Below are 23710 nucleotides of genomic sequence, written 5' to 3'. Positions count from 1 at the left end.
AATGAGCTAGGGTCTTTACCAATGCGCAAACCTGTGTACACAATATACTGATTCACAACCTCTGGAGTTAGGGAACAGATTGAGAGACACCCATGGAAAGGATGACTTGCTGGAGTTCTTTCTTTCTTCTATGGCTATATTCATGGTGAGAACTGGTTAATTCATACACAAGTTTATTCAGACAAGTTAATCCAGACACAGGTTGGGGGAGGGACAATTTGGCATCTTTTTTGGCCTGTGGGGAGAAACTGGAGTACCTGAAGTAAACCCACTCTGACACAGGAAAAACATGCAAACTCCACACAGAAAGTTCACCTGACATAGCCAGGGCTCGAACCATGTCATTTTCCCATTTTGCTGTGAGGCAACAATGCTACCCACTGAGCCGCACTGGAGTTCAAACCGAGCATCAGAATGGAGATAAATGGGAATTTAATTGACTTTGAACATGGCATGGTTGTTGTTGCCAGACCGGCTGGTCTGATTATTTCACAAACTGCTTATCTACTGAGATTTTCATGCACAAACATCTCTAGGGTTTACAAAGAATAGTTAGAAAAAGAGAAAATATCAATGAGTGGCAGTTGTGTAGATGAAAATGCCTTGTGGATGTCAGAGGAGAATGGGCAGACTGGTTTGAGATGATAGAAAGGCAACAGTAACTCAAACACCAACTCAATACTACAGAGTTATGTATCTCTGTGTGTCTCTGAATGGACAACATAACAAACCCTGAATCAGATGAGTTTAGCATATCTCACAGGATCACCAAAATGGGAAAATGGTGCTTCGTCTCATGAGTTTCTATTTTAACATCACCATACAGATAGTTTGGTCAAAATGTGATGTAAACCACATGAATGCATGGATCCATCCTACTTTATCAACAGTTCATACTGGTGAAGGTGTAATGCTGTGGGGATGTTATCATGGCACGGTTTGGTCACCAATTGAGCATCGTTTAAACATCACAGCTTAAACTTTAATGCTGATCATATCCATACTTTTTATCACCACAGTGCACCCATCTTCTATTTGCTACAGTACATCCAACAAGATAACATTCATATCAAATTCATCATTCTCATTGTGTGTGTGCTGTTATAATGTCAATATTGGTCCCTTTCACACATACAGTCTTTACTGGTAATTTACTGGTAAATTGCAACAGATCATGTGTTAACAGAACCTTTCTGGTAAATCAGGGATGCCAATTTACCGGTAAGAGAGGTTGTAAGATTACCAGTCATTTACTGGTAAGCGCTATGTGTGAACGGAGAACAAGGATTACCGGCATTTACAACGGACGAAGTCACAACGCGACAGCTTCGGTCCAATCCTAAAGTTTTTAAACGGATGACGCGCTTACCCCTCGTTCAGACAGCCAGCGACGTTATCGCTGTGTGTCGCCCGTCTCTTTCAATGAGGCGTTTCTAAATCTGCTTGTCATAAACAAATGAGTACCATCCACGCCAGTAACTGACGAGAGAAGGATGACGTGAACTCCACTGCTTTGTTCTCATTGGTAGTCGCTCCCGAAAGTCGCTCGACATTTGCATAAAGTTAAACTTTTCGTAACTTTCTCGCATCGCTGGACACGCCCATATGGTCGCCAACGGTCACTTTCGCTTGTGTTGCCGGAAGTCGCCAGCTTTCCATCTAAATGAATGAGATCGCGTCGCTCTGCTACTGCTTGTCGTTGGCTGTCTGAATGGGGCGTTAGCCCCACACTGTTAATGGATGTTTCTGCACACTCATGCTGCTTAAAGTCAAGCACACTTGACATTCACACCAACATTTTCTTCATCAAAGTTGTGAAGACAGCTTAACATAAATTTGCCAAATTGTCCATGTCCTTAGCACATCCTCTGTGAAGCCTAAAGTTTAAACATTACTGCTGTTTAAGACACAGGTTGCGGTTCAGTTCCCATTTAAGTCACCTAACACAGTGTTTGGTCCTGAGCAACTGCGCGACTGACAGAGTTTGCACAGAACTGAAAACAACAAAATACAGACCAAAAATATATACATAACCCGCCATTGTTTACAAATACAACACTAAGCTTGCCATGCGCCAGTTTATAGGTATCTTCAGCTTTCTCACCGAGTTTACTTGTATTTTGATACTGATGTGTGAATGATGTCTTACTGGTAAAAACACGGAACGTCACTGCGTGTGTGAACGGCACATTTTTGTATTTACCGGTAAACTCATTCCGGTAAATTCATGTTCATTTACTGAAATTACTGTGTGAAAGAGTCTAGGACCAACCATAATCTCTGAGAAATGTTTTGAATTAATGCAGCAGAAAAATGAATTTACCCAAATAAAGTGGCTGGTGAATGTATACATAACACTGTATTTAGACTGAACCTATGACGTTAAAATTTTGTTCTGGTGTTTGCCTTCCCACATAAATACTTAGTTACACAAACTTTGCTATTAAATAACAACAATGTAGCAGTGGCATTTAATTGACAACAATGAAATGAACTAAATACAATGCATTGTGTTATTTTCTTGTAAAGCTCTTACCTCAGTTGTGAGATGTATGGCAGACACTGGATGAATCCTCTCACTTCACTCTCATCATCTGTCCAGTCTATCAGCTTTACTGGTTTCTTCTCTGTTTGGAGTTTCAGCACTTCTAGGAGGATGGAGGTCTTTCTCTCTGAGAGGTTTATGATCCAGACTGCAGGTGCTGACTGATAAATTGACTGTAATGCTGGTAGGACACTGCTGCCTGTTTGACTCTCATAGTCCTTCACATGTGAGTACAGATCCAGCAGAAAACCAGATTGATAATACTGATAATCAAAATCATCTTCATAATCATCATCACAGGGGAAAGATTTGTAGCTGCACACAGATGTTAATAGTTCAGTGTAATTTTCTTCTGTATTTGTGTCAAACTCTGATGCTGCAGTGAACAGATTCACCAGAAACTGAACAACAGATTCTTTCTTCTCAAAGAAAACCTCAGTAAATCTGCAGAGAAACACAGAATTATCACTTTAATGTTTAGTGCAGATTAAAACAAGACTTTGTAGGTGACTCATAATTAAAATAACTTAAATCCACATGAAAAGAGCTTGGATAACTAAAGAGACAATCAGACAATGTCTCATATCAAATTAAATTATTTTATTCAATAACAGTTTGTTTCAGTTCTAGTGGCTGGTTGTCTTGTGTTGTAAATACAAAATCTCAAATTAAAGAAATACATCATGTTTTCTTTTTTAGTGGATAGCTGCTATTTTTGGATTTCTTATTATTAAATGTAAAATATACATTTTGTCAATTGACTTGTTACTTCAAATCATGAATTTTAAGTAATTAATTTATTTAACACAGATTCTGTTGATGTCAGACAATTTCTGTGTTTGTGTTCTGACTACCATGAAAGTGTTGTGTCCTGCATGTTACATCACTGTGTGCTGGATGAAGCCACTACATTAAAAACACATAAACACACAGACAAACTCTCTACAGGACAAACAATCACCAAACCCAGAAATCAATATTATACTCTTTAAACTCTTACCTCAGCAGTGAGATGTATGGCAGACACTGGATGAATCCTCTCACTTCACTCTCATCATCTGTCCAGTCTATCAGCTCTACTGGTTTCTTCTCTGTTTGGAGTTTCAGCACTTCTAGGAGGATGGAGGTCTTTCTCTCTGAGAGGTTTATGGTCCAGACTGCAGGTGACTGATAAATAGACTGTAATGCTGGTAGGACACTGCTGCCTGTTTGACTCTCATAGTCCTTCACATGTGAGTACAGATCCAGCAGAAAATCACATTTCTCATAATTCACAGATGACAGCAGCATCTTCACAGTTGTCTCTTTCTGACAGACAGCAGTTTGAAGACATAAATCCAGTATAAATAATCTCTTTCTTTTTTCCCACAGTTCATATGATTCATTTGGTGGTTTAATAAATCTAAACAGAGAGCAAACAAGATTCTGTTAGTGATGACGAAGCAAACAACAGGTTGTAATTTTTCATTTACTGTTAATCAGCTGAAGTTTACTACCAAAATAAGAAAATATTAAATGACATTGTTAGAAAACTAGTATGAAGGAAGTCAATACATGATGATTCTGTGTGATCAGAATTTAACAATAAATAAAGACCTTAAACAAAATAAAATGTACGTTTTATCACATTATTTTATTTCCGCATTTGTCCACTTATGTTGTCACAGTTTCTACAACCAAACACTGAGGATAGTGCCGAAATTAAGTCACTTAAAGGGCAACAATTACAAAAGAGACAGGGGACAAGACATTATTAAAACAGAAATTTCTCTGGATTTACAAATCCTTGGGAACTTTTGTGATAGTGTAAAAACAAAACTTCATAAGTGTTTCAAGTGATTTTTGGATATTTTATTAGAAAAATCTTACATATTGTGTCTTTAATGTTTGGATTAAAAATGGCAGGGATGCGGGGTGATATAATACTAATTTATTATGGACAAGTTGGCAAAATATATGTTTTGCATGCCAGCGACGAGCACACCTTCAACCTTCAGAGAGGGCATCCAGCATTTGCAGTCAGATTGTGGGGCAATGTGTTTGTCATTAAAAACGTAAAGCAATAGCAGATCATCTACATAACATAATACTATCGTTATCAGCTGTTATTGTGTGTACAATAATATAGTTACATTAACTTCACAGTTATTGTGAGGCGGGGGTTTGTTTCAAGAGGGCAGAGGTTCAAGAGTCACAGTTTTTACTACTAATGTATGCTGAGGGAAACAACAGCTTTTACTAAAGACAGCGGTGTTGATTATAATGACAGCAGTCTAGTTTTGTCACACATACAGGTACATCTCTCTCTTTTCTATCATGGAGCATGCACACAAGTTGGGAGTTAACTGAACACCAATAATTATATAATGATGACAACAGTAAGCGAGCGCTCATACAGCTGCAGGCATGACATTATGAGATACAACACAACGTCTGCTTAAATGACTGACACCTGAGCTACAGCCCAATTGCCCCTGAACGGAGTCTGTATTTAGTGAGCTGCCAAAATGAGAATAAACTTCTTCATTGTGATTGTTGACATCCTCCTCTTTTCGCTTACAACTGATAAACAACTGTTGCTCATTTGATGACTTTACTTGGCAAAAATTAAATTAAATAAATCACACGCAGAGTGAAGTTTTCCTATAAAGGCTTGATTATTATTCAGACAGGATTAGTTTTACATAGGGAGATGTGGTAAAGCAATTTTTATCAGAGCTTCTCTGTGATTTTAGTTACGTCCGAATGCTCCATGTCAGTAATCATTACGGCAACTTTTATCTTCTGTAAAACGGTCTGGAGGAATTACCTCATGTAATACTAATCCAGTGCGAATAGACCAGCTGTAAATATACACAAAAATTTTATAATTTCCTGTTATTTTGCAGGTTTCTTTCAAATATAAAAGCACTTAAAGAAACATTAACTTGTGTTCTAGGCGGGAAAAAAGTCAGTGGCAAATCAGTTTCTGAATACCACAACACAGACTTAAAAAAAGTCTAATTCACTTCTCAGAGGCACAGAACTGTTTCTGAAATTGACGTTCACCCCAAACTGAAATTAAACCAACACGTGTTTCGAGTTTTTTTTCCGTCTGTCATGTTGTCTGCACATGTGATATCAGGAAGGAAGGTAATGTGCACATGACGACGAGAGAGGTGAAGCGCTGCGTAATCGTGTTACTCCTCCCACTTCTGAATATTTTACTGAGATTTTTAATCCCGTGTGAATTGACCATCAATATTACAGATGTCCTGTGGTAAAATTACATTACGCCATCTACCCCCGTAAAACTAATCCCATCCGAATAGGGCTTTATTCACACTGTAGGATGTCAGTTGGATTTAGAAAGATAGGAATCACAAATGTTGTGTTCACACTGCGCCAACAAACTTACACACTGTGAGAGACAATGATGATCTTATTAAACAAAACATTTTAAATTATATTTATTTTAACCATGATTACCTGTCCAATTTGACATTAATAAATTCTGATAATACAGCCAGGGAAACAGCAGGGGCTGTAAAACATCTTGAAACACTTGAGAAGGAGTAGTCTTTGTTATTGACCCTGTGTTTTGATGGCAAGCTGCAAACCACTGCATGGTTGTACCTTATTTTTACCTCAACTTAACATTTAACTGTTTAAAGGTGACATAGAATGATTGAACAGGGTAATTATCCTTGTTCTGTGATGTGACATGTAGACAAAAATGTTTTAGTTTGGGTCTGTAATGCCTTAGAAGCTTCCTAAAAACCTCTCTCAGATAGCTCTATTAGGGTGGGGGATTTTAAACAAGTGGTTTTGCACCTATTTGGCTCCCCCTACTGGCTTAACTTGCAATCTCATTACTGATTGGCTGACTTTGCTGCCACTCAAAAAATGTAGCCAATTATTTTAAAGTGGAGGGGCAGTGAGATGCCTGTGATGTCATAAGCATCAGTTTTTCAGATTGGGCCGTTTTCTGGCTGACATTTCTAAAAGAGGAATTTCTATGAGACTGAGATGTTTAGCATGTTTAGCACTTTTTGTATGTTCGTGAATGCGGGTAGACTACCATTATTCAACAAAGACAAGGTAAAAATGTTTTTTCATTCTCTGTCCCCTTTAATCAAACGCTGACAATTATTTAATTTTCATTCTAACAGCTAACTGACTGCTTTAGGTTACAACAAAGACTTTAAATAATCTTGTTTTACAGCTCTATTTGGTGGGAAATCACATCACACAGCCCAAATAGTTTACAACTTAACAAATACAAATATGTTAAGTTGGTAAAAACAAAACACCAACAGGGATGCAAACACGCAAAAGATCAATTGGTGCTTTACTAAAGACAGCTGTGTTGATTATAATGACAGCAATCTAGTTTGTCAAATCCTAATGGGAGAAACATACAATACACCTCCAGGGGCAGACTGGGACTAAAATGTGGCCCTGGACTTTCTCACCCAAAGCGGCCCAACACACCCTGTTTGCAACACACCATAGCACTGGCACAACATAAATGCTACTTATACTTTTAAGGAAATCAAATTTATGTTGTTTGTTATATTATGAACTACATGTATCTGCCAATGACAACTTACTAACCATAACATAAAACTGCTTTAGTTCACTACAGACATTTTAATAAATCATGTCCGACAGCTCCATTTGTTGCAAAAACCACATTGCACTGCTCAAATATTCCACAACCCAACAAATCCAATATGTTGAGTTGGTAAAAAACTGTGACAAATTATGCCAACAGAGGTTACACACAGACAAAGGCAAACAAATGAGTTTGTTGTAGTGTAAATAGCATTAATCTTACCTCAGTTGTGAAATGTATGGCAGACACTGAATGAATTCTCTCACTTCACTCTCATCATCTGTCCAGTCTATCAGCTCTACTGGTTTCTTCTCTGTTTGGAGTTTCAGCACTTCTAGGAGGATGGAGGTCTTTCTCTCTGAGAGGTTTATGATCCAGACTGCAGGAGATGACTGATAAATTGGTTGTAATGCTGGTAGGACACTGCTGCCTGTTTGTCTCTCATAGTCCTTCAAATGTGAGTACAGATCCAGCAGAAAATCACATCGTTGATTATCACTGTAATTGTTCTCACAGGGGAAAGTTGTGTAGCTACACACAGATGTTAATAGTTTCATGTAATTCTCTCTTGTATCTGTTTCACACTCTGATGCTGAAGCAAACAGATTCACGAGGAACTGGATCATTTTTTTTGAATCTTTTTTACATAAAGAGGGACAAAACCTGTAAAGAAGCAAAGTTAAATATTACTATAACGATCAGTGATAAATAAAACAAAAAATTGACTCAATGATAGCAAAACGTTATGAAGTCAGACTCTCCAGAATAACATTGTAAAATATAAAATGATCTTTTGTCCACAAAATGATTTAATGGACCCTTCTCTCACTTCCATGTTTGCGTAGCCAACGTTTTCATGGTGGGGTAAACGCAGCAGTGACTTCTGGCCGCTGCAGTGTATTTTTCCTGTGGCTTAAAGAGCCACACAGATCCAAAATCGAAACTGACCTGTATAGCAGTGTGTCATGTAGCTGTCCATCAATGTAAACAATATGCAAAGTAGTTGAACCAAAAAGTGCACGATAAATAAAGTTATTGGCTTCTAAAGTAGGGAGTCGACTATGAATCGCTGGAACAAGTCATTAGATGGACTGAATCTCCTGCCTGACTTTTTCCACGTCACACAAACACTTCCACGTCACACGAGATAATCTCCGCCTACAGCCTTGCCCGCGGGAAAAACGAAAACAAGCGGTTAACGCATGCTCACTTAGGGTTTTGCTATGACCCGGTTAGTTTACATAAATGCTTAAAAGCGTGTAAAATGTTAGTTTCTATCATTGTTTTACTGTTTGGATTAATGATGAATGATGTCGTTGTCAGAGAGTCACGTTAGCAAGCGGTTAATGCATGCTCACTTAGGGTTTTGCTATCACCTGGTTAGTTTAAATAAATACTTAAATGAGTGTAAAATAGTTAGTTTCTATCGTTGTGTTTACTGCTTGGATTAATGATGAATGATGTCATTGTCAGAGAGTCACGTTAGCAAGCGGCTAGCACATGCTCACTTACGGTTTTGCTATGACCCGGTTAGCTTACATAAATGCTTAAAGGGCCATTTCACCGATAGGAACATTAATCTTTATGGAAAGTGAGTCATATTTGTAGTCAAAATGTAACATAAATGTAGAATTTTGTGCCTATTTGACAGAGAAAAGACAAAATGTGACTTTAGAGCACATTTGTATGAAAAACTACAACTGCCACTATGCACCACAATGCACAGCTCTGCAAGCCACTCCCATTAATCGGAACACGGCTCAGACATGCTATTATGTACATAAATGCCACGTTAGTAAAACAAAGAAAATAGCCACCACCACTGTGTCTGACTGACACCAATCATGATTTACTTTTAAACGTGATGTTACATTGTGTTACACACAATAACACTCTGGCCTGGTGTGTAGCAAAGTCTTATTCAAACAGTAACGTGCAGTTTCAGATCCGCAGTACAAATGTCTTTCCAAGTACTTAAAAAAAGGGTATGCATTTTAAATGTTTATTTAGTTTTACCAATTTTCTTTTTGTCTCTTGTTTACTGTAATTACATCCGTGTTATAATGGCCTCACTGCTCTCACAATATAGACATATAAAACACCGCTCAGATATGCTATTGTGTACATAAATGCCACGTTAGTATAACAAAGAAAATATAAACACTCACTTTAGTCAGACGTCCGTTTATCACTGCATCCTCCACACAAACGCGTCCCCTGCATAATATCTCCACAGACGCGCTGCCTCAGCTCTTGGAGCTTGTGCTCGTAAGCCGAAACACGTCTTTAAAATAAGCACGCGCACAGAAACATTCACAAAACAAACGTTCATATCCTTATCTGATCCAGAAATGTTAAACCGAAAGCAAACGGCGCGAGTCCGTCCAAGCTCATATACTCCGCAGCGCGTCTGAAACATGTCCGTGAAATAAACGTTCCAAACGCGCGCAAAGTTCCTCTCTTGCATAGAAACCTTCACCAAACAAACGTCCATATCCTTATCTGATGCAGAAATGTAATAAAGCAAGCACACAGCGAGAATACAGGCAGTAGTCTATCCAAGCTTCTCTACGCAGCAGAGGCCGATGGTTGCTGCGTCTTCACTGGGCTCCTCTACCCAGCCGACGCCCAGGCTCCGGCTTCTCCTCGGGCTTCTGTTCCTACATCTGCCTCAGCTCTTTGCAGTATTGTGGCTCATAAAGGTGCAATGTACAGCGGATTAGAGCATCACGCTTGTAAAATCACCCTCTTCCATGTAATATTGATTAACTTCCACTGTTATTGTAACATGAATTCGGCTCGCTCCACAACTTCTGTTTAGCTTAGCTTAGCATAAAGATGGCGGCTGATCGTTTTTTTTCGGTCTGTGTTCGTATATTTTCGTAAGTCCCACCCACTTATCTGTAATTGGTCTGAAGCGCGAGTGGGTCCCACCCATAGCCCCCACCTTGGAAAAATGAGGAATGAGTGTCTGTAGTCTTTCACACTCAATAGAGATACAGGATTTCCTTCTTTCAATGACGCAAAATGACGATTTTTACATCATTGAAAGAAGGAAGTGCCTCACTGAAATCAGTATTTCTCCCCTCTCAGGGGAAACTGAGGGAATGGTGCACGACCATTCAAAAACATGACTGGGGTTCTAACGGTACAAAGCTTAATGCAAATGGGTGAAGTTTCCCTTTAAATGAGTGTAAAATTGTTAGTTTCAATCGTCGTTGTTATTGCTTGGATTGATGATGAATGATGTCGTTGTTTAAACTCTTAATGTTAGCACTACGTCAATACATGTTGCACTATTGTTGGTCTGTGCCACTGATCTGTGGTCTGTGCAGAGACTCTTGTCAGTTGACCAATCAGAGTAGGCTACTGAAAGTTGGGGTTTAGGCAGTCTGAGTCGTTGAACGGCTTCACATGAATATTTTGGGGATCTCTGAGAAATGGGGTCATTTTAAATTTATATTTTGAGAAAATTACAGTGTTTTTTGACCTTGCATGCATTTAAACCTGTTGTCCGGGACTAATAAACAGTGATAGGACGCTTAAAATTGTCATCTTACTGGCTCTTTAAGGATTTATAAACCCTTTTGTTTAAAAACATTGATCACCTTGTCCAAATGAATTCATCAAATGCTAAAGCAAATCTAAAGAAAGGCTACACATTCTTTTTAGAGTGTTATCTGCACAAATATGAAGGTAAGGTGATAAAGGTGTTATTGTGATGGCTAGCTGTGAGCTAACTCCTTTGAGTTTTCATGGCATAGTGTCATAAAATCATCAGGTCCTACGTATCCCTCTCATCTTTACATGCTCAATATTCAAGGTTGATAAGTTACTTAAAAACATTATTTATTATCACAGAACAAACTGGAACCACAGCACATGAGCAGCAAGATCAATAAAAGCCAACGGACCTCACATCAGCAATGTTAAGAACAGTCATAAAATAACCGTGAACTTCCAGAAAAATTCCTCTCGAACTTTTAAACAACCTCAAAACAATGCAGCTCCTCTCCTCATTCACCTGAAAGCATCTAGCTTTTACACTCATATTCACCACATTAGAGGCTATGCCATTAAAACCTACAGGAGTTAGCTTACTGTTACCCATTCCAACAATACATCTTATCATCTTAACTTCATTTGTGCATACAACCCTTGACAAAGAAATTGTATGATTTCTCGAGTTTTGTTTTAACAGTTGATTAATTAATTTGCAAAAGCAGATCAATGTCTCCAAACGAAAAGGTCAGAAAATCATTTAGGGAATGTGAAAACTTTTATCTTCTTTTTCTATTAAAATATATAAATAAAGTTTGTGCTTGCAACATTTCTACTAATTTACAGAACAATATAACAGACTATAAGTCGCACTTTTTTCATAGTTTGCCTGGTCGTGCGACTTATAGTCAGGGGCGACTTATATGTCAAAATTAATTCATACGGACTAAAATGAACCAAGAGAAAACATTACCGTCTAGAGCAGTGGTCACCAACCCTGTTCCTGGGGCCTCATTTATCAAGCGTGCATACGCACAAAAGTGTGTGTAAAGTGTGCGTAGGAACAGTTTTACTCAAAGTGTGGAATTTATCAAATTGCACTTATACGTAGAAATGTGTGTAAATATACGCACACCTCGGAGCACGCTTACGCACAGAATCTAGTGGTAGAATAGCGATACTACACAGGATCATCTCCAGTGAGTAAAGAAGTGTGAATTTATTATCCACAAGCAGGTGTTAATAATGATTCATGTCAGTATGGTAACAGCAAATCAGTGCTGAAGTTAATGATTTATTTGTGATTTGTATAAATGAAAGCTCTAATTTTGATTTGTATAAATGAAGGCCAGGACAAATGCGTGACACAGTGCAATGGCTTATCTTGCGTTATTGGAAAACTTGACAAATCATCCATTCTGCCGGGAGCGTGTTTTTAAAGATCGCGCCGATGATGCTGGTTATATGCTGCTGTCCGAGGTGTAAAGATCTGTCGTTGTCTGTCCTCCTCTAGTTGCACTGATTTCACATCGGTGTGATGTGACGCGGTTTTTTTTTTTTTTGCTGATAATTTAATGTCAAACCACTTTTTTATTCTGGAAGTGTTCTCTCCTCATACCCAACGGAATTAACCCCACTGGTAACATGTTCCCATGCAGATCTGTTTTCTTTTGTTAGTCATTCCTCCCGCACTAAGTGAACCAAATAAAATGTGTTATTAGGATTTAGCCTCATCCATCAGTAACTCAATTTCTGTGTCTGTAAAGTTCCTCTTTTTCGCTCTCTTTGCCATTATTGCGGTAAGGGAAAAAGCACAACCACATGACTTATAAAGGGAAGCGTTGTCACCATATATGGTTCATTGGAGGCATTTCGGAATGCAAATAATCATGAACGTGCACGATTTGTTTGTACTTACGCACATACTAAATTTCATTCATAGGTCAAAAATAGAACATTTTCTACGCAATGTTCAGTGTTTCCCACAGGATTTTGAGAGACTTGTGGCGGTGATGACATCACACTCTAATTAGCATATATGTGACGTCATCACGTGTTTACGTTTGATCCGGTTTGATCGAGTGTTGGCACCTGAAATATGTTTCACTTCTACTCTTTGATGTGTCACCTTATACTGCATTTTAACACAACTGCTATTATTTACATATTACCAGTTCTGTTGTCAGACATAAAATGAGCAGACTATAGCCCTATTCGGATGGGATTAGTTTTACGGTTGTAGATGGCGTAATGTAATTTTACCACAGGACGTCTGTAATATTGATGGTCAATTCGGACGGGATTAGAAATCTCGGTTAGAAAATATCAGTTAAACATTCAGAAGTGGGAGGGGTAACTCGATTGCGTAGCAGGTCACCTCTCTCGTCATCATGTGCACGTTGCTTCTTGATATCGACATGACACAGACGAGAAAAAAATTTGAAACACTGTGTTTAATTTCAGTTTGGGGAGAACGTCAGTTTCAGGAACAGTTCTGTGCCTCTGAGAAGTGAATTTGACTTTTTAAAGTTTGTGTCGTGTTATTCAGGAACTGACTTGCCACTGACTTGTTTTTTCGCCTAGAATACAAGTAAATGCTTAAGCGCTTTTATATATGAAAGAAACCTGCAAAATAACAGGAAATTACGAAACGTACGTGTATGTTTACAGCTGGTATATAAATCACCATACATTTACATTGAAGTCTTACTGCTTTTGCTCTTCTCATCAATGTCTTGTTATGAGCCCCTTTTTATTTAAATGCGAGTTTTATTGTCGCGTATAGCGCAAACAATTGGGTGCCAATTCAGAAATATGAGAGAATACACAGTAACTGTTGCACAAAGTTACTACAAAACACGTGCGCAGGCATATCGCATTATAGAGAGGGAGAGAACGGGTGTGTGTGTGTGTGGGAAACACTAATGCTAACCTTGCGTCAAGTCATCGCCGTCTTCTCTGTCAGTAAAATCTGTGACTGTTGACGTTTACGCGAAAAAGAAAGTATACGGAGGAACGGACATTGAAACACCGCCACCTTTTCACGCTCATGTGAGAGAGAGAGAGAGAGAGGCGCGCGCTGCATGCAACATAGAAAGGGAGGGCGCGGTGGGTTCTTGCAACAATGAATTAAGATGTTTTTAAACAGTAAAATATAAATGTAAATGGGGATCATGAAAAATCTATTTGTGGCGGCCAGCGCTGATTCTGTGGCGGTGCGCCACGAGTAAATCAACGTATGGGAAACACTGATGTTGATAAATGAGGCCCCAGGAGATCTACTTTTCTGCAGAGTTCACCTTCAACCCTAATCAAACACACCTGAACCTGCCAATCATGCTTTTCATGGCTACCCAAAAATTGGAGGCAGGTGTGCTGAAACAGGGTTGGATTTTAAGTAGGCAGGAGGGTAGATCTCCCTGGAGCTGGAAGATGCCCCGAGACTGAGTCCACGCCGGCTCATCCCCCGCGTGCTCTGTCTCCCCGCCGTCATCCCGTCACCTTCGTCCATGAGGACCAACGCCCCCTGCCGAGTGCTAGCGGCATGGTTTCCTTTGGGTCCGGTGACAACTTGGAGATGATGTCATCCTCTGAGGAGTTAGAGGATTGGGCGGCTTCGGATGACGACGCCCACGCCGCCGCCGCTGAGGAACCAAACGAGTCGCGTCCTCACGACTCTGAGCTCATCCGCATCCTGACACAAGCTACAGCGGAGCTCAACATCCAGTAGTCGCCGCCATCAGAGCCTCAACTCAGCCGGCTGGATGAGTGGTTTCTGCAGCCCGGGCGTCGTCAATCATCCCGCCAATGGCAGGCGCCGTTCTTTCCAGAGGTTCACCAAGAGCTCACCAAATACTGGCGTGCTCCCCACTCCACCCAAGCTCAGAGCGCCGTCTCCCACGTCCTCTCTGTAGTGGACGGCGCCGACGAACACGGCTACTCAAAGATGCCGCCGCTCGAGGAAACTGTCGCCGCCCATCTCTGCCCGTCTTCAGCCGGCGGATGGAGAGCGAAGATGAACCACCCGTCAAAGCCCTGTCGTCTGACATCAACCCTGGCGTCAAAATCTTACGCCGCTGACGGCCACGCAGCATCCGCTCTCCATACGATGGCGGTGCTGCAGGTATACCAGGCAAAACTCCTCCGTGACATGGACGAGGCAGGCCCGGACCCGTCGACCTTCAAAGAGCTGCGCAGCGCGACTGATTTGGCCCTTCGCGCTACTAAAGTCGCCACTCAGGCTGTAGGAAGAGCCATGGCCAGCCTGGTTGTTCTGGAGAGACATCTGTGGCTGAACTTGACGGAGATCAAGGATACGGATCGGGTTGCCCTTCTTGACTCGCCCGTGTCGCCGTCGGGGCTCTTCGGCTCTGCTGTGGAGGGGTTCACCCAGCACTTCACTGAGGCACAGAAATCGTCGCAAGCCATGCAGCATTTCCTACCAAAACGATCTGCCTCAGCGTCTGAGACCGGCCGCCCAAAACCGCCGCCAGCTCAGCGCCCTAAGCCAGCACCAGTTCAACCCCAGCAGAGAGCTGAACCGGAGGTCAAGCGCCAGCGTCCTGCACGACCGGCTGGCACGCCTCGACGCCGCGGTCCCTGTCCCCGGATCACGCTGGACCCGACGCCGGCGCCGCCTCCCTGAAGAGAGTCTGAGGAGGAAAAGAGGCTCTGGTCCCGCTTCGGCCGGCCCGCCCTCGAAAGTTCTGCGTGTTTCAGTCCCCTCGGGCGCTGGACACACCCTCGCTATAACAGCGAAAAACAAATGTTTACCTTTTCACAAAAAGAGCAAATTTCCTCCTCTGTACACACACACACACACGGCTTAACGTCCATAAGCATATCGACGCTCGCCGTCAAACTTCACGTTTGGCGATCCACACCCGGTATGCCGGGCTGGATTCTAAACGTAATCCAACACGGTTATTCATTTCAATTCGCTCGGAGACCACCCCGGTTTCGCGGCGTTCTCTACACCACTGTCCCAGACGATCGTATGCAGATCCTCAGGGAAGAGGTGCGTTCTTTATTGCTAAAAGACGCGATAGAGGCGGTCCCGGCGGATCAAAGCGAATCAGGCTTTTACAGTCGTTATTTTCTCGTTCCAAAGAAAGACGGCGGCCTCAGACCGATATTGGATCTACGCGTTTTGAATCGCGCTCTTGCCAAACGGCCATTCAAAATGCTTACAGCAAGACGAATCATGGCGTTAATTCGACCGGGCGATTGGTTCATATCAGTGGATCTGAAAGACGCTTACTTTCACATTCCGATAGCACCACGTCACAGGCCGTTTCTAAGATTCGCGTTCGACGGGACAGCATACCAGTACAAAGTTCTGCCCTTCGGATTATCTCTGGCACCACGCACATTTACCAAATGTGCGGATGCGGCTCTCGCCCCTCTCAGACAGAGCGGCATCCGCATATTGAATTACCTCGACGATTGGCTTATTCTAGCACAGTCAGAGAGGGAAATTATTGCGCACAAGACCGTTGTACTCCAGCATTTGGAGAATTTAGGGTTCAAAATCAACCTCCAGAAGAGTTTGCTCACCCCCACGCAGCGAATCGCATTCTTAGGCATGACGCTCGACTTGTTAAAGATGCGGGCATGGCTTACACAGGAACGCGCGCTCACGGTCAGACGCGAGGCGGCATCGTTCAAAGCGGGTTCACATCTCCCTCTCAAACGATTCCAAAAAATGTTGGGTCTGATGGCAGCAGCATCCCCACTAATACCGTTGGGAATGCTGTTCATGAGACCGCTTCAGTTTTGGTTGAAAGCGAAAGTTCCGCCCCGTGCTTGGTTGTCGGGCCGCTTACTAATCAAAATCACGTACAGCTGCGTGAAAGCGCTTTCGATATGGACATCCCCTCACCTTTTCCTCTCGGGCACGGAGCTCAACTCCGTGAGCAGGAGGAAAGTGGTGACTACGGATGCGTCTGCGACGGGTTGGGGTGCTCACTGCGACGGCGAACCCGCCTTCGGCGCGTGGAACAACCAGTTGTCTCAGCTACATATCAACCACCTCGAGATGTGGGCGGTTATCTTAGCGCTACGACACTTTCGACCGAAACTCCAACATCAACACGTTCTAGTGCGGTCGGACAGTATGACGGTGGTCTCGTTCATAAACCACCAAGGAGGGCTGAGATCTCGCTCCCTATCCAGGCTGGTGAAACGGATTTTATTATGGGCTCACGCGAACGTACGTTCGTTAAAAGTGACTCACGTACCGGGTGTAGCCAATACGGGTGCAGACATTCTCTCGCGCAACGGTCCGCCGCCAGGAGAATGGAGACTGCATCCTCAGACGGTCGAGAAAATATGGACCGTCTTCGGCCGAGCGGAGATCGATCTGTTTGCATCCGACGAGAACGCGCATTGCCCGATCTTCTTCTCTAGACACCACGATGCTCTGTCGCAAACATGGCAGGCGTGTCTTCTATATGCTTTTCCTCCAGTGGCTCTGTTACCACAGGTCCTTCAGAGGATAAGAGAGACGAAATGCGCGATAATTCTGATCGCCCCGTTTTGGCACAATCAACCGTGGCTCCCCGACCTATGGCAGCTGAAAACATCAGCACCATGGCCAGTACCGCTGAGGAAAGACCTCCTATCTCAGGCGAGAGGGACGATATGGCATCCACAGCCGGAGCTATGGAATCTACACGTTTGGTCTCTTAAATACTCTAACTGAAGCTAGGGCCCCATCTACCAGGCGCCTTTACGCTCAAAAGTGGTCTATTTTTTCTGACTGGTGCACGACGAAAAACTTAAACCCAAACACCTGTGAAGTGGAGCATATGCTCTCCTTTCTACAGGAAATGCTGGACAGCGGTCGCGCGCCCTCGACGCTTAAAGTATATGTGGCCGCGATAACGGCGAATCACGCCCTTATAGTCGGTCACACCGTGGGAAAACATGATCTCATCATTAAATTCCTCAGAGGCGCTCGCAGACTAAACCCACCGCGACCTAACACGGTCCCGTCTTGGGATCTGTCCACGGTTCTGAAAGCGCTGCGCGGTCCCCCTTTCAAGCCCCTCGAGCAGGCTGACCTGCGGGCTCTCTCGTTTAAAACCGCTCTCCTCCTGGCATTGGCATCGGTTAAACGAGTGGGCGATTTACACGCGTTTTCAATTGACCCGTTGTGTCTGGAATTCGGTCCTAACGATAGCAAAGTGATCCTTAGACCGAGAGCGGGATACATTCCTAAAGTTTTGACCACACCATTTAGAGTTCAGGTGGTTTCACTTCTCGCCCTCCCGCCAGCGGACGGCGAACAAACCCCGAACACGCTCTGCCCTGTCAGAGCGTTAAGAATATACACGGACCGTTCTGCCTCATACCGCAAGTCAGATCAGCTGTTCGTAAGCTTCGCACAACATTCTTTAGGTATGCCGCTCACTAAACAGAGGCTATCTAAATGGATCGTCAAAGCCATTGCTTTGGCTTACGCCTCCCTGAATGAACATTGTCCAGTTGGTTTAAAAGCTCACTCCACGAGGGGTATGGCTTCATCTTGGGCTTGGTCTACGGGGATTTCTATCTTTGACATTTGTAACGTGGCCGGCTGGTCCTCGCCGTCTACGTTTCCAGATTTTATAGCCTGGATGTCCCTGCCTTACAAGCACAGGTCTTACCGGCTTAATGATTCACGCGACTGCGTTTCTGTATGCCTTCACGGTGCGCTGCGAGCTCAACGTCATGGCTACCTATTAATAAATCATGCACAGCTCGCGGCGCGCTCAGGGAACCCGCCGTCTCGTGCTCTATTATATATGCATCATGGTGCGTTTAGAAACTTCACTGTATGCGTATTACTGTCTCATATATGGTGCTTACACTTGCGCTCGCTAGAGCTATGTATACGCTGGGTTAGGGCCACATGCAGTGTCTCTCCGGTAAGGGCACCTCAGTCCGTTGTGTATGCATGGCGGGATGGGATTACGTTCCCCCATAGCGTCAGCAAACTGACGCTATGCGAAGTGAACCGTATTGAAAGGGAACGCTTAGGTTACTCACGTAACCCCGGTTCCCTGAAATAACGGGAACGAAGCATTGCGTCGCTGGCCGTGCTACAAATGTCTACGCAGCGAGTGTTATTCGGCTGCGTGCTTCAGTCGAATAATAATGAGCTCTTGACGTATTTCCCCAGCTTATATAGGGACGTGTGCCACGCCCCGCGTGGGCTCAAACGTCATTGGTCTGTATTTTCTACACACGTTAACCAATAGGCTTCAATCACGGAGTAAACAGGAGTTTCCACCATAGCGTCAGCAAACTGACGCAATGCTTCGTTCCCATTATTTCAGGGAACCGGGGTTACGTGAGTAACCTAAGCGTTACTTAGACATTGAGTGTTTTTATAAAAAAATTAAACAAGATGAAGACTTTGACAAAAGATGAAAATCTTTCTTGGTTTATTATAATTACACATTTTCACCACTAATTAAAAATATTGCAATTCTTATAAAAACAATTTGACATTTGTTTTTTATTGACAATTTTAAATGAAAACACAATACATCAGCAGTAACATAACTGCGTTTACCTCACTATGACAAGTTCAGCTTTGCGAACGTGGATGTGTGAAAAGGGTCCATGGTACAATACAGATACAGGCATAATGATGCTGCTTATAACGTGAGGCCCATTGGATTTATGGGCTCTGGGCTGCCCAGTTGGCCTTTTGGTTAATATGAAACTGAAACAATCACCAAACCCAGAAATGAATATTTTACATTTAAACTCTCTTACCTCAGTTGTGAGATGTATGGCAGACACTGGATGAATCCTCTCACTTCACTCTCATCATCTGTAAAGGTTCTCAGCTCTACTGGTTTCTTCTCTGTTTGGAGTTTCAGCACTTTTAGGAGGATGGAGGTCTTTCTCTTTGAGAGGTTTATGATCCAGACTGCAGGTGCTGACTGATAAATTGACTGTAATACTGGTAGGACACTCCTGCCTGTTTGACTCTCATAGTTCTTCTCATGTGAGCACAGATCCAGCAGAAAATCACAATGATCATAATTCACAGATGACAGCAGCATCTTCACAGTTGTCTCTATGGTCCCTTTCTGACAGACAGCAGCTTGCAAACACAAATGCAGTATAAATAAACTCTTTCTTTTTTTCCACAGTTCAGATGATTCATTTGGTGGATCAACAAATCTAAACAGAGAGCAAACACAATTCTGTTAGTGATAACAAACCAAACAACAGGTTGTGAGTTAAAATTTACTGTTGATTAGCTGAAATTTCCCATGAAATAAGAGAAAATTAAATAATATTAACCATGTTTACATGCACCCTCATAATGCGATATAATGGGAATTTGGAAATATAATGATTATAATTTACCTCATGTAAACGCAATACTTTAAACAGGTGGCATATACACCATTTTTAGTCATCTATACCGCACTAACTGAAGTGTGCGTGCGTTTTTGGTGACACACCTTAATCGCAAAATCGTTTTAAACTTGAAATTAGGAAATTTTCCCTGAATTCTGTCAACACTACTACTGTAGGTGACAGCAGTCTGCCTTCATCCAAAAACAGCTCAAATAACACAACAGCAGTGTATAAAACCATTACAGGCACCATCATAATATTTCTGACTTCATCACGGCACGGAACAACGAAATAGGTCAAAAAGAACGTGTTTGTCATTTAACCTAAATAAGTTAAAACAGTGGACAGTATACACTCACCTAAAGGATTATTATGAACACCATACTAATACTGTGTTTGACCCCTTTTCACCATCAGAACTGCCTTAATTCAAACATGGCATTGATCAGACCTGTAAACTTGTCGCTTTTCGGCGACAATCGCCATTTTCTTGGTCAATTGGGTAATTCACGTGAATCGCATAGAACCGGAGAGTTTTTTTTTTTTTGAGGTGGTGGGGGGGTCGGGAGGCTGCCCTTTATCTGAATGCCATGCGGGGTAGAATTGCCAAACATTATTGGATAATTCTTATAATTGACATTTCTCTGGGCCAATCGGAATCTTAGCATGCTTTCCTCTGGGCCATGTTTCTACTCCAGACTCAGTCCACTGCTTCCGCAGGTCCCCCAAGGTCTGGAATCGGTCCTTCTCCACAATCTTCCTCAGGGTCCGGTCACCCCTTCTCGTTGTGCAGTGTTTTTTGCCACATTTTTTCCTTCCCACAGACTTCCCACTGAGGTGCCTTGATACAGCACTCTGGGAACAGCCTATTCGTTCAGAAATTTCTTTCTGTGTCTTACCCTCTTGCTTGAGGGTGCCAATGATGGCCTTCTGGACAGCAGTCAGGACAGTAGTCTTACCCATGATTGGTTTTGAGTAATGAACCAGGCTGGGAAGTTTTAAAAGCCTCAAGAACCTTTTGCAGGTGTTTAGAGTTAATTAGTTGATTCAGATGATTAGGTTAATAGCTCGTTTAGAGAACCTTTTCATGATATGCTAATTTTTTGAGACAGGAATTTTGGGTTTTCATGAGCTGTATGCCAAAATCATCAGTATTAAAACAATAAAAGACATGAAATATTTCAGTTGGTGTGCAATGAATCTAAAATATATGAAAGTTTAATTCTTATCATTACATTATGGAAAATAATTAACTTTATCACAATATGCTAATTTTTTGAGACGAACCTGTATATATAAATATATATTCTTTCATTTCTGTCTGTCTCTTGTTATTTTTTTATTTCAGTGTCATGCTTCACAACACTTCCAGGCGTTTCCGTGAGTTGTAAATAAAAACATTTGTAAAATATTAAATGTTTCATTCTCCTTAAGCTTCAAGGATGTTTTAACATTGATTTTTGATAAAAGTATGTTGATTTTTGTTAAGTCACACTTAGAATTATATTAAAATTACAAAAAAATAGAGCTGGGGTAACCCCCCCACAAATACACCACAACCCCCACGTTGTTGCAAAACTGCCGAATATACAGAAGTTAAAGCCGGAGCAAGAACAATGTTTGCTAAGTTTTGTTGGTCTGATCATTCTGACTTTGTTGGTCTGATGTTTCCGGCCGGTTTCGGCGCATGATATACGTCTAGACCACATGTTAGCGATTGGCTATGGCAGATCCTGAGTGACTCTGGGCAGATCCAATAGTTTTAAACTTCAACAGAGGACCCTCCTTAACGGAAGTAACGCTTTGCACTGGAGTGTGGCCAGACTCTCTGTACAAATGAAATGAATGTACAAGAGTCTGGTTGTACCAGGCTAAGGATGCACATCCAGGGCACGAAGTTCCCGTTCCACCACATCCCAAAGATGCTCTATTGGCTCTATTGAGATCTGGTGACTGTGGGGGCCATTTTAGTACAATGAACCCATTGTCATGTTCAAGAAACCAATTTAAAATAATTTGAGCTTTGTGACATGGTGTATTATCCTGCTGGAATTAGCCATCAAAGGATGGGTACATGGTGGTCATAAAGGGATGGACATGGTCAGAAACAATGCTCAGGTAGGCCGTGGCATTTAAACAATGCCCAATTAGCACTAAGGGCCTAAAGTTTGCAAAGAAAACATCCCCCACACCATTACACCACCAGTCTGCACAGTGGTAACAAGGCATGATGGATCCATGTTCGCATTCTGTTTCCGCCAAATTCCGATTCTACCATCTGAATGTCTCAACAGAAATCAAGACTCGTCAGACCAGGAAACACTTTTCCAGTCTTTAAGGGTCCAATTTTGGTGAACTTGTGCAAATTTTGGCCTCTTTTCCTATTTGTATGGGAGATGAGTGGTACCCGGTCGAGTCTTCTGCTGTTGTAGCCCATCCGTCTCCAGGTTCTGCATGTTGTGGCTTCACAAATGCTTTGCTGCATACCTCGGTTGTAACGAGTGGTTACTTCAGTCAAAGTTGCTCTTCTATCAGCTTGAATCAGTCGGTCCATTCTCCTCTGACCTCTAGCATCAACAAGGCATTTTTGCCCACAGGACTGCCGCATACTGGATGTTTTTCCTTTTTTACACAACTCTTTGTAAACCCTAGAAATGGTTGTGCGTGAAAATCCCAGTAACTGAGCAGATTATGAAATACTCAGAACGGCCCGTCTGGCACCAACAACCATGCCACCCTCAAAATTGCTTAAATCACCTTTCTTTCCTATTCTGACATTCAGTTTGGAGTTCAGGAGATTTTCTTGACCAGGACCACAAGCCTAAATGCATTGAAGCAACTGCCATGTGATTGGTTGATTAAATAATTGCATTAATGAGAAATTGAACAGGTGTTCCTAATAATCCTTTAGGTGAGTGTATGTGAGTTCATCAGCTGTGTCCCAATTCAAAGGCTGCGACCTTCAGGGTTCCCACACCTTAGTTAACTTTAAATTCAAGGACCTTTCAAGGACTTTCCAGGTCCAATACCCTCAAATTCAAGGACTAAGGCCATGTTTACATTAGAGCATTTGCGTTTTAAAACGGCATTTTAAAATGAAAACGATCCTCGTTTATACTGGCATTTTAAAAAGAATCTTCATCCACACTATACACCACCATAAACGCATGAAACATGACCAATCATGTAACTGGGCATGCGCATAAAAGTGTAAAATAACTTATTACTCTAATAATAGCTTACCTTTGCGCATTTACGCAGCCTAGGGGTGTGCGATATTGACAAAAAGTCATACCTGGGTCCTTTGCTGGCAACTATAACAGACACTATTTTTGAACCTATAAAAATGTGTTTGGGAAAGTCTTATACTGCTCTATCTACCCCCTACAACATATTAATATGATTAATAGGTTAATTTTGATTTTATAACTAAACAGAAAGGTCTTTATGATTTAAAAAGAAAGCATTCAAGTGAACAGTACTAAACAGTAGCGAACTTGAAGCAAAAATAAATTTCAGCAAATGCAAACTTCAATCAAACATAGTAAGAGGTGAAGTATTGCTTTAGCCTACCAGAAATGCTTATTGCATTAATTTTTAAAAGTGTGCGAGGTCCGTGCACGTCCTCCGCTAGCAACACAGAATAGCTAAAAGCGCAAGCGCCTAAGAGCATTATATATTAATGACGTTGAGTTTATTGTTTT

The 23710-nt window shown here is 42.0% G+C and overlaps 1 protein-coding gene across 1 annotated transcript in view; it reads right to left on the bottom strand.

The window, feature by feature from the left end:
* LOC135770743 (uncharacterized) overlaps positions 1-23710 on the bottom strand; it is a 200271-nt gene that overhangs the window by 37823 nt on the left and 138738 nt on the right. The window contains exons 8-9 of the mRNA XM_073815543.1: positions 7365-7805; positions 3546-3947 (exon numbers count right to left, since the gene is read on the bottom strand). Coding sequence (XP_073671644.1) covers positions 3546-3947; positions 7365-7805 — 843 coding nt within the window. The remainder of the gene's footprint in view (positions 1-3545; positions 3948-7364; positions 7806-23710) is intronic.

This window comes from Paramisgurnus dabryanus, chromosome 8 (genome assembly GCF_030506205.2).
Source record: "Paramisgurnus dabryanus chromosome 8, PD_genome_1.1, whole genome shotgun sequence".
NCBI lineage: Eukaryota > Metazoa > Chordata > Actinopteri > Cypriniformes > Cobitidae > Paramisgurnus > Paramisgurnus dabryanus.
The sequence above is the reverse complement of the archived record's forward strand: the minus strand, read 5'-3'. Positions and strand labels throughout refer to the sequence as shown.